Raw genomic sequence first — 12,222 nt, 5'->3', positions numbered from 1 at the left:
ATCACAATGTGTTTGATTTCCTTGCTCTTCTCTCCATCCTGGCAGCTTGTATACATCAGGGCAAATCTACATATGACTTAATGATTTATCTGCAACTTGAGTCAAGAGTTTTGCTCATTTGCAGAAACATAAATTATCTCCAAACCATGTTTTGAGGCTGCATGTAACCAAATTTTAAAAATGAAAACTTATTTTAACTAAGTGGTGAGCAGGGGTTGCTTTAGTAGCTAATGTGTACCGAGTACCTGCCATGGCACTTTACATCTATTCTTTTTAATCCTTACAATCTCGGCGGGTCACCATTTCCTTACGCAAGGAAACTAAGGCTTAAAAGATGAAACCACTTACCTACTAGATATGAAGCTAGTGTTTGGCACCTGGACAGTCTAATTCTAGAGCCCAAACTCTGAATCATTACCTTCTGATGCCCTAGAAAGTTTGCATCAATCTTTCTGTTGTTGGGTTTTCTGGTAAAAGCTGGAAAATTCCAGAAGAGCTCTGACATTTGAATCAATTTTAGTCCAGCCAATTTCTTTCCCGTAAACTACCAAGTACAAGACTATTTCACCTGGTTTTAATTCTTGGTAAATACATTTTTTAAAATTTCTATGGCACTTCCGCTTCTGCCGAGGTGGTGCCAGAGCCACAGTCATGAGTTGCTTCAAGTTTATCGGTAAGAAGAGCGTTTTCCCAAGTCACTGGGTCTTTCTGATCGGTCCAGGGCGTCGCTCACCAAAGTCACAGGGCCCAGGACTTGTGCTCTCCGGCTTTGTAATGGTTGAAAGGGCCACTCAGTGGAAGAGGGCGCAGGAAGGTTTCTGGGTGCTGGTAATGTTCTGGTTCTTGATCTAAATCCTGGATTCATGAGTATTTATTTGTGAAAATTAATCCATACAGTTATGATTTTTGTGCTCTTTAAAAAGTTCTATGAATGGAACATAGCAGAAACTGGAGAAACTGCCTACAGGAGCTATCCTGGGCTGTCTTGTCCTATATTGTCTTAAGAGTTGGCCGGGCACGTTGGCTCATGCCTGTAATCCCAGCACTTTGGGAGGCCGAGGCAGGTGGATTGCTTGAGCAGGAGTTCGAGATCAGCCTGGGCAACACAGAGGGACCCCATCTCTACAGAAAATACAAAAAGTAGCTGGGTATTGTGGCATGAGCCTGTGGTCCCAGCTACTTTGGGAGGCGGAGATGGGAAACTTGTTTGAACCTGGGAGGTTGAGGCTTCAGTGAGCAGTGATGGCACCACTGCACTCCAGTCTGGGCAAGAGCCAGATCTTGTCAAAAAACAAAACAACAACAACAACAAATATACTCCTCAGCCACAAGGTTCTGTGGGAAAGTCAGGATAGGACCCTACAAGTAACCAAGGTCCAGCCCAGTCCTGACCCCCTCCTTCACTCTGCACTGCAGTGCTTAGAACAGCCTCCTAGGGGTGAGTCCTGACGCCTCAGCACTGCTCTCCTTCTCAGCTCCCTGTTCATAGACAAATTTTCTCAAAGACCTGGAGCATGCAAATTCTACCAGGCATGTTAAGGTAGATACTTTTAAGTGAGGTAGGGAAGGTGGACAGTGAATATGGCTCCTTTAGGGGTTTCTTTGTCCCCTGCTGCTTTAAAATCTTCCGGAGAGTGTCGTCAAAAGGGCATATGGTTAACTACGAGCCAGGTGAATTTAGGAAACCGCTTTCCTTAGGTTGGTAAGCCAGGGTGTGAAGATGTGATATTTCCTTGTTAAGACCTTTTAAATTTCAATACAATGTGGGATAGTATGTCAGTAATCCAAGAGGGTTGCTCAGAAGAGACCCAAACTAAGACAAAGTTAAATTTCAGGAAATACAATGTGTATGATGACATTTCTTTTTCCCACTTAGCTTTATGTAGGTTTCCATTTTGGAGTCTACCAAATTGTTCTAGCTTTTTTTTCTTTTTATAGCTGTAGAAGGAATGGGAAAAACAGAAATGGTATTAACAAGCAATTCATTGAGAATTAGGTTCTGGGGCCGGGCACAGTGGCTCACGCCTATAATCCCAGCACTTTGGGAGGCTGAGGCAGGCGGATCACGAGGTCAGGAGATCCTGGCTAACACGGTGAAACCCCGTCTCTACTAATAAATACAAAAAATTAGCCACGCGTGGTGGCAGGTGCCTATAGTCCCAGCTACTCAGGAGGCTGAGGCAGAATGGCGTGAGCTCCCAGGAGGCGGAGCTTGCAGTGAGGTGAGCCAAGATCACACCACTGCACTCCAGCCTGGGCGACAGAGACTCCGTCTCAAAAAAAAAAACAAAACAAACAAAAACAAAAAACAAAGTTACGTTCTGGATCGGTGTGGTGGCTCATGCCTGTAATACTAGCACTTTCGGAGGCCACGCTGGGCGGATTATGAGGTCAGGAGCTCAAGACCAGCCTGGCCAATATAGTGAAACCCCATCTCTACTAAAATACAAAAATCAGCTGGGTGGGTGTGGTGGTGCACACCTGTAGTCTCAGCTACTCGGGAGGCTGAGGCTTGAAGCCGAGGGGCGGAGGTTGCAGTGAGCCGAGATTGTGCCACTGCACTCCAGCCCAGGCAACACTGTGAGATTCCGTCTCAAAAAAAAAAAAAAAAAAGGTTCTTGGCCAGGGATAGTGGCTCATGCCTGTAATCCCAGCACTTTGGGAGGCCAAAGTAAAAAGATCACTTGGGGCCAGAAGTTCAAGACCAACCTGACCAACACGGCAAGACTCCATCTCTTAAAAATTAAAAAAATACCACTAATGAGTTGTGTTATCCCTTGATACAGATTAAGGCCTCAAGGTTTAGATAAGTTCATAAAGTTTGTAAACAATAAGGTAAACTTTAAATCCACACTGAACTTGTTTGCCTTTAGACAACACTGCCTCCTCAAGTTCATGTGGAAACAGGCTAAAAGTTTTATCCTATGAAGTATGCAATTATAGATTCTAAATACTGATCAAAGGATGGAATAAATACCATCAGAGGAATCAGTGGCTCCAGAATAGCACCCATGTGTTAATGTATTGTTTTCCTTATGTCAGAGTAAACCTGAATGGGCAATCAATCTTAAGTTATAACTGAGGTACAGAGGGGTATTTTATCTAGAGAAAAACACAAGACCAGGTTTATTTCATACAATGTTATTCACACATTTTTCATTTTCTAATTTATACATAATATACAAAGAAGTGAAGTTAACATTATTTCATATGAACCAATAAGAGCCAGGACTTAGACAAACTGGTCCAGAAACAATCCCTATCAAAAGGAGACACTCAAGAGTAAAGCCTAGGTAGTTTCTGCCCAATTGTTTCTTTATTCTGAAATGTGATTTTCAGATTTTACCAAAATTTCATGCGAACTTACTAAAAGGTAAAAATTGGGGTGGGCACCCAAAATGGCAGACTGTAAAATTTCTACAAGAAAGGTATTTTTGTAGAGCAGGCCTGAAAGTACTGGGAAGACTGGGTTGTCAGCACTGGGACACATGGGAGTATCAGGACCCCAAGGAGAGGGTTTAGTTTCTCAATGTAGTATCTCTACTTGTCATTTTCTAAAATTGCAGATAATGCCTGTGCCAACAGAGGGCAAGGATGAAGGAAGACTAAGAATTCAACTGTACAAAGACAGGAAAGCCATTACCAATCTCCAACATGACAGCTTTGATCCTGAAACCATGGGCTGATACTGAGAACAGAAGTTCGACATGGGCTGAAATACTCTGAGGTTGGTAATGTAGGAAAAAGTGAAAGTGGCTTTGTGTGGGTTTAAAAAAAAATGAAACAAACACACACCAAGGCGTTGCTGCAGTGACTGGGGCATGCTCATGACCCAGTGTGACCATGAGAAGGAACGGAGACAAGTGTTTGGATTTAATGGCCTCACCAAGGAATGTTGGGTTAGAAAACTAAAATAACTAAACACCAAACATGAAAAAGTATGCCTGGCAGCCCCAAACTTTATGCCATTATTTTTAGGTTCATAATATGAATAACTAAGTGATAAAACCTTTAGATTCCATATTGTGCTCAGAAGATTGCTTTTCTTCTGTAGATCTCTAGTAAAAAAGATTTCTTCCATATTCAGCTGACAGAGATAGCATGTTCATTTTAGTTTTCAGCACTAAACATAACTGGGTCAACATAAATGTTTATACAAAATACTGACTTCAACAAAATACAAAGCACTTTCTTTATCTTTCAGAAACTGAATATACACAGCAAGTTTTTTTCCAAAATATTTTCATAGGCAAAGGATTAAAAACGATTTTAATTATACACATATGGTCACAATTTTGCCTTAAAAAGATTGTTGGGAAATGTACATAAGGCCGCTTGTAAATGTACATCGTGTTACTGTTATGTCTTATGTCCAGAGAAAAAAATGTTATCATACAGATTTGCTCTTACTTGGGAGTAGGCTATTCAAAAATACAGTACTCTTCTGTACAAAGAAAAAAGTCACATCACATTTAATAAGATGAAAAAAGCATTGGCCTCCATGGTAACCAAATATCTCAGTCCAATACTTTCTATTATGCACAATACCCTGACTTCAATTGAAAGTGATCCAAATTCTAGCATGTCCATATTAACAGTCAACAACTATGTTATAAAACAAAATGATCTCACAATAATAAAAAGAAAGCTGGTTCATACTTCTGAAACCATATAAAGATAAAAAATTTTTAAAAAATCACTCTCAATTTGGAGAAATAAATTTACATTATACAACACTATATTGCCAGGTCAAAGAGGGCAGGGACGTTAAATGTACACTAAAATGCAAATGTATCCCAAAGAGATAAAACAAATTCCATTTACAGCATGAAGGTTTACAAATGTACACCTGTACAACCAAGGAAAGCATCACTACTAAATTAGCAAGGCTTTTATAATAAACATTGAAACAAGATTTCCTTTCAAAGTGTAAACTTACATCTATTACTACACACACAATGCATATATTTATAGAAAGCAAAAAGAGCTATCTGAATATGTAATCATGCTTAAATGCTGAGCTATCAAATTCACTTTTCAGTGGCCCCTTTTCATCTCTATCTGGTTCCTACTTTCTGCCTCTATGAAAAAGCAAAATAAAGCTCAACACTTCCTCAACAAGTCTGTAATTCTATAAGCAAAACAAAATACAAATTTCCACTCTTTCTCATTGCAAACCAAACTGAAAAGTTAGTGACTTAACTTTTCATTTAGTGCACTAAATTGGAAGTGTCACCATGATTTTGTATTTCTTAACTCTTACAACAATGACATATGTAAGTATATACAATATTTCTGTACATTGCCAGAGACATTTTAGGGCAGTAATTGTATTAAAACCACATCTACTGTAAATAATGTTAAGTTCTTTTCATCTCAAACCACTTTATTCTTGTCTTACTTGCTCGTTATTTGCATGATAGTTTGTGAATTATCAAAGTACAACTTAACTTTTAAAAATATTAATAATAATTATGCAGTTGATTGTTAATCTGTTATAAAAGGTTTCACGCAAAGGAAAAAAAATAAGGACTATAATTCTATATACATCTCTATAAACCTGTTGTGCTATGGGGTTCTAGACCTACCAGACTGTGAGCCAGTTTATTAAAAGAATACTGTACTTTTTCCTTTAAAAACTATTTTTGTGACTTTACAAGGTAAAAATTTACAAAATATGTGACAGCTTTTTATTTTTGATACAGTTACATCATATACAGGCATTCTGTGCTTTGCCAGCAATCCAATCTGATAGGTCTCCACTCAGGGCTGAATATAATTTATAATTCATCCCCCACCCCCCAAATATACACAAGAACCTTAAAAAATTTACAAATGGATGAATAAAGTCAATAAATAGTTTTGCTTTAAAAAAAAAATTGAAGATTCATAGTTGAGTTGTGTTTTGATAATTCACACACAAAAAAATTCTTTTCACATGGTTAAATTATCTTCTTTCTCGTGCTCCTGTCATTTACAGCATTCCATTTGGTGGTCCTCCAATAGGTCCTAGGTCCGGGCTATTCTTCAAATAATACTTTTCCAACTTGGCCAGTATATGCTTCCCGTATGTGTATTTGCGCAAAGTAGTAATGTGAGGTCGAATCTGAAAAACAAATAATCTGCTTAGAAAATGTAAGTCATTTTAGTTTCTGATTTCTTAAAAAAGCACCCCCAATTTTGGGTAATTTAGAGGAATAATTGCAATAAAAAAAAATTTAAATCCAAAGAAAGCTACTTTTTGCAAAAGCAGTTGTGATCCGCTCAATCCCTCCAAATATCTGTTCTCAAAATTGTTCAATGAATAAAACACTACATCTAACTATGTCACATGGAAACAGGCAGAGGCCCCAAATATAGCAAGTTACCCAGTAATTCCACATCCAGGAATTTATTCTACCAAAACAATTACAAAAAGACTTTTGTACAAAGCACTACTTAAAACAATTAAACAATTAGGGACAATCCAAATATAATAAATATGATACCAGTTCAATAAATAATGTAGCTGTTAAAAATAAGATTGCAATTTTTCATATTCATTAGTTTACAGCAGAAACACTGAATTAAAAGATAGGTAGACACTTAGAGGCCAGTACTTTGGGAGGATAAGGTGGGAGGATCACCTGAGCCCAGGAGTTTGAGACCAAACTGGGCAACACAGCGAGACCCCATCTCTACAAAATATAAACAGAACTATGAGTGTGCATGCCTGTAGTCTCAGTTACTAAGGAGACTAAAGTGGGAGGATGGCTTGAGCCAGGAGGCTGAGGCTAGAGTCAGCCGAGATCACACCACTGTACTCCAGCCTGTGCAACAGAGATCCTGTCTTGAAAGAACAGAAGAAAAAGAAAGGAAAACTTACATCAAGTTGAAGAATGAATTTTAAAAATCAGAAGGCCAAAACACTTTTATAGATGGAAGGAATCCTAAGATATCATTTTTCTCTCTATATGAGGAGAGGATCAAAGGGGTTATGTAATTCGCTCCACGTTTTGTAAATGAATACATTAAGATCAAGAGTATTCAAAATAAGTGTTTCTTTCAGTGTTCTTTATAACAATAAGTATTCCTGCTGCAATTACTAATTTCTTAAAAAATTACTAGATTCTAGGAGGAGGATACAGAGAGGAAACAGCTTAAAGGGAAACAATTATGAGTTAGTGCTACCCCCCACAACATAAACATAAAATTCTACTTAGAAAAATGTATTAGGTTAAAATCAATGTTCAACCCATGTATTATGGCAAATTAAACGTAGTCTGCTATCTGCATATGTGGATTCAACCAACCACTGATCAAAAATATTAAAAATATGACAAAGTTTGTATTATACAGATTTTTTACTTATCATTACAGTATGACTATTTACATAGCACTTACATTGTATTAGGTATCATAAGTAATCTTGAGATGGGAGGATATGTTTAGGTTATATGCAAATACTATATGCCATTTTATATAAGGGACTTGAGCATCTGTGAATTTTGGCACAGGAGTAGGTGGGTCCTACAACCAATCCCCCAGTTACTGAGGGGCAACTATGCAGTTAAATAAGATGAAGGCAAAAAGAACAATGTAAAACAGGTAAGAAATTAGAAATGAATATGATTACTTAAGAATTTCTTTTGAATGACTGATTTATTTTTTGAGACAGGGTCTTGCTCTGTTGCCCAGACTGGAGTGCACTGGCATGAACACAGACCACCGTAGCCTCAACCTCTAGGACTCAGGCCATCCTCCCATCTCAGCTGCCTGAGTAGCTGGGACCACAGGCATGTTTATCATTATATCCAGCTAATTTTTAAATTTTTTGTAGAGATGGGGGTCTGTTGCCCAGTCTGGTCTTGAACTCCTGGGCTCAAGCGATCTCTCACCACAGGCTCCCAAGTAGCTAGGACTAAAGGCTTGCACCATGATGCTTGTCTTTTTTGTGTGTGTTTTTTTTTAAGAGGCAGGATCTTGCCACGTTGCTCAGGCTGGTCTCGAATTCCTAGACTCAAGTGATCTTGTCACCTCAGCCTCCCAATCTGCTGGAATTATGGGCAAAAGCCACCATGCCTGGCGTGATAACCTTAAGAATAAAAATGGAAACCATACCAATACATCTGCCAAAGGATATCCATCAATTTTAATTTTTTCCTCCAGTTACAAAATACAGGAGGAAATGAAAGCCCAAGGAGGTTAAATGTGTAGCCTAAACACAAAGACAAAGAAAGTTATCCGAGTGTTATATGCGGTTATTACCTTGTGCATGATTATCTTTCTTTGAGCAGGTTCAGCCATATCAATCATCTTTTGAACCACATAATTGGCATATTGGTCCTTCATCATGGTGTATAAGGCACTGTGAGGACCATCATTCTGGCAGCAAACCTCGTCAATCAGTAAAGCTCTCTCAGCACGGGAGGCATGAGTAACACACTTTTCTACTACATTGCTAAAAATTAAAGCAGATAAACAAAACTTTGTTATTTTTTTCTTTACAGCAAAATTTCCTTGACTTTTGAAAGAATTTTCTCCAATGCATGATAAAACGGAAGTCAGGATGGGATTCTCTTGTCTTATGATTACTTTTATTTTATTTTGTTTTCTTTTTTTTGAGATAGGGTCTTGTTCTGTCACCCAGGCTGGAGTGCAGTGATGCTATCACAGCCTTGACCTCCCTTGCTCAAGTGATTCTCCCACCTCAGTTTCCCTCACAGCTGAGACTACAGGCATGTGCCATCATGCCTGGATAATTTTTTGTAGAGAAAGGATTTCCTTCTATGTTGCCCAGGATGATCTCAAATTCCTGGGCTCAAGTGATCCTCCTGCCTCTATCTCCCAAAGTGCTGGCTGGGATTTACACATGTGAGACACTGCACCTGGCCAACTACTTTTATAACAGAAATTGGTATCATGGAACGACCTACATAATTTTGACATCCACAAGTTTAATTATGGGTCTCTTAAAATTGTACTTCAAAAAAAGGAAACCAGATCATTAAAGCTGTGAGGTTTTCAAGAACATGTACTAAATAAATCTGCGTTTCCGGTGTTGGGAAAAATTATTTTCCAAATACAGATTTCAAAAATGAACATACATGGGCAAAACAAATTTGTTACGTAGACTTTTTTTTTTAAAAAATAAAAGCAATCTTCTATAGATGCATTTTAATGACACCAAAAAAAAAGACTAGAGTTTAATGCTACGCTCTACATGTATTTCTGTGGTAACTAATAAAAGTCAATGAGTTGAAAGAATTGACCCCTGGAATTACAAAGTATCCCAATACCTGGCAAATTTGTGTTGACTCAGGGCTAAAACCTTTCCTCTGATTTCGGAAACAATTTTGCTCTTGTCTTCAGGTCGACCGTGTTCCAGTACATGCTGAATAACATAATTGCCATACTGATCCTAAGACAGATATTTAAAAATTACTTTCCCCAAGTCATTCCTTAAGAATGATTATTCTTTAAAGACATGTTAACCATGTTGTCTAAAAATCCAGTAGTATAGTTAGGAGAATACAACAGGCGTTTGTCTCACTCTTTCTGTAGTGTGTTTAATAACAAACTATATTTCTTTTAAAAATTAAAACAATTTCCAAAAATATATAAACATTTCAAATTATTAGGGAATGTATACCTGTACCAACTGCTCTGTATGTTGGTGGAGTTCTTCTAAGATAGGTAAGGTCTGTTCTGCAGTGCAGTGCTCTAGGATGCGCTGAATTACTCTACAGCCATAAGGATGAGTTGAAAGCACAAATACCTGAGGACAATTAGAAGAATTAAAATTTGTATTCTCTGACATTTTTGAACAGCTCTATGAAGCAGACTATTTCTTTTTTTTTGACACCTCAAAGTAATGTAAAATAGAAGGGTGATGAACTCATATTTAATATGACTACCACCATGTTAGCAAAGACTGGAGGGTGGGGACAGGGAGCATCCCATTTAGGAGCTGAAGATATTTTGATCAAAAGGAATCTAATCATAACTTTACCTGAACCTGAGTTTAGGTAACAATGGGAATGAATGGGTGAAAAGAGAAAGGGTAGTTTAGCATTAAGAAATATTAATTACTAGGGTATTAGTTACAAATTGCTATGTGTTTTCTGTCTTATTATACAGTCTTAAGTCTTTCTCCAAACCTCCTTCCCTTCTCTGAGTAAACCTGAAAACACCGTTGGGTATAAATAAAGAATAATTCTAACAGTGATTACTTTTACTTCTTGAAGTAATGTGATTAAACTCTTATTTCTGTTTTGTAGCTTCAGAAAAATGAAGCTATCTACTGACTATGAAAGAGGAAGAAATTAACGTACATTTACTGTTTTGTATCCTGTTTTTGTATACAAGTGCTGGGTATTATCTAGTGACTTACGAAAAATGTGTTGATACTCAAAATTCTAAAATAATGCCCTGCTAACAAATTATAAGCCAGAACTCAAACATACTTGTCCCTTGAAAGCATCAATGATGAACTGCAGTGACTGTGGCTGAACACATTCGATACATTTTTGTACAACATGGTTTCCATTCTGATCTTTCACACATTTGAGCACATGACCATCCAGCTCCTTTACCATTTCACTCTGCAAAAGACAGGATGTCATTTAAATAATTACCTAAAACGAGAAAATACTAGTATATTTTATCTCAGTATTTAAAAAAATATTAAAAATAGTATATTTATCTCAGTATTAAAAATACTGAGATGGGAACAAAAATATATTCAAACATTATTTCCTGTTTGTCATGAGTCTAAATTTTTTTCTCTTGCAGTATAATTAGCAGAAACCATTGAAAAGTGAAAATTACTAAAACATACTGCAGGATTACAATGTACATGATCTACATTGAAACAACGTAGTGATGCTGAATTTGCTGTAAACTGTCTTCACCGTGTAAATCATCTGTTAGTATTTATCGGGTGGTAACTAACATGACTAATCCAGAATTCTACACTTTTGCCTTACTTAGTACCACCTCCACCACCAAAGCAATTATTTTTAATGGCTGAGTGAGTTTATCAAATACATAGAAAAGGTAAGAAGTTGATGACTACTTATGGGCTATGTGATTTTTACATATTACCTCAATAATTCCCTAAGGGAAGAATTAATGTCAGACTTCTTTGTTCTTTTATAAAATGCTGTTATAATAAAGTGCTTAGGGCCAGGTGAGGTGGCTCACACCTGTAATCCCAGCATTTTGGGAGCCTGAGGCTGGCGGATCACCTGAGCTCAGGAGTCTGAGACCAGCCGTGCGACATGGCCCCGGCTACTACCAAAAATACAAAAAACTAGCTAGGTGTGGTTGGCGCATGACTGTGGTCCCAGCTACCTGGGCGGCTGAGGTGGGAATTCCTTGAGCCTGGGAGGCAGAGGTTGCAGTGAGTTGCGACTGTGCCACTGCACTCCAACCTAGATGACACAGTGTGACTCCGTCCCAAAAACAAAACAAAAAAACTGTAAAACTTCATATAGCTTTTAATATTGATAAAATCATCTGTGTGCCTTATTAGAGCAATAAAAAATAGTACTGTGGAGAAATGGAGTACACATATTCAGTCTAAAGGTATTCACATTTAAAATATCTTTCACCCACAGGACTTTCAACTACATTTTGAAGCAACTGCGGTGAATCCTGTTAAGTCAAGCTATGATACAGATGTTTAATTACAAACTAAAATCACTGGGTGCGATAGCTCATGCCTGTAATTCCAGTCCTTTGGGAGGCTGAAGTGGGTGGATCACTTGAGGCCAGGAGTTCAAGACCAGCCTCGCCTTCATGGTGAAACGCCATCTCTATTAAAAAAATACAAAAATTAGCCGGGTGTGGTGGCTCACGCCTGTGGTCCCAGCTACTCAGGAGGCTGAGGCACGAGAATCAATTGTACCCAGGAGGCAGAAGTTCCAGTGAGCCGAGGTCATGCCACTGTACTCTAGCCTAGGTGATAGAGTGAGAGACTGTCTCAAAACAAAACAAAACAAAAAAGCCTAAAATGGACTAAATTACAAAATAAAACATGCTTAAGAATCCAAAGGCTGGCGCAGTGGCTCATGCTGCACTTTGGGAGGCCAAGGTGGGTGGATCACAAGGTCAGGAGTTCAAGACTAGGCTGGCCAACATGGTGAAACCTCCTCTCTACTAAAAATACAAAAATTAGGCCGGGCGCGGTGGCTCAAGCCTGTAATCCCAGCACTTTGGGAGGCCGAGACGGGCGGATCA

The 12,222-nt window shown here is 38.2% G+C and overlaps 1 protein-coding gene across 6 annotated transcripts in view; it reads right to left on the bottom strand.

Moving 5' to 3' along the window:
• Window positions 1-3,100: 3,100 nt before the first annotated feature.
• The window catches only part of PUM2 (pumilio RNA-binding family member 2), a 108,330-nt gene continuing 99,208 nt past the window's right edge, over window positions 3,101-12,222 (bottom strand). For all 6 annotated transcript variants that reach the window (XM_011951090.1, XM_011951098.1, XM_011951105.1 and 3 more), the window contains 5 exons: window positions 10,446-10,583; window positions 9,632-9,757; window positions 9,279-9,400; window positions 8,248-8,440; window positions 3,101-6,106 (listed from right to left, as the gene is read on the bottom strand). In XM_011951090.1, the coding sequence (XP_011806480.1) occupies window positions 5,975-6,106; window positions 8,248-8,440; window positions 9,279-9,400; window positions 9,632-9,757; window positions 10,446-10,583 (711 nt within the window). In that variant the 3' untranslated portion in view covers window positions 3,101-5,974. The remainder of the gene's footprint in view (window positions 6,107-8,247; window positions 8,441-9,278; window positions 9,401-9,631; window positions 9,758-10,445; window positions 10,584-12,222) is intronic.

The sequence above is a fragment of the Colobus angolensis genome, unplaced genomic scaffold, assembly GCF_000951035.1.
Source record: "Colobus angolensis palliatus isolate OR3802 unplaced genomic scaffold, Cang.pa_1.0 Scaffold109, whole genome shotgun sequence".
In the NCBI taxonomy this organism is placed as follows: domain Eukaryota; kingdom Metazoa; phylum Chordata; class Mammalia; order Primates; family Cercopithecidae; genus Colobus; species Colobus angolensis.
Note: the sequence above shows the minus strand (reverse complement) of the source record. Positions and strands in the feature narration are given on the sequence as shown.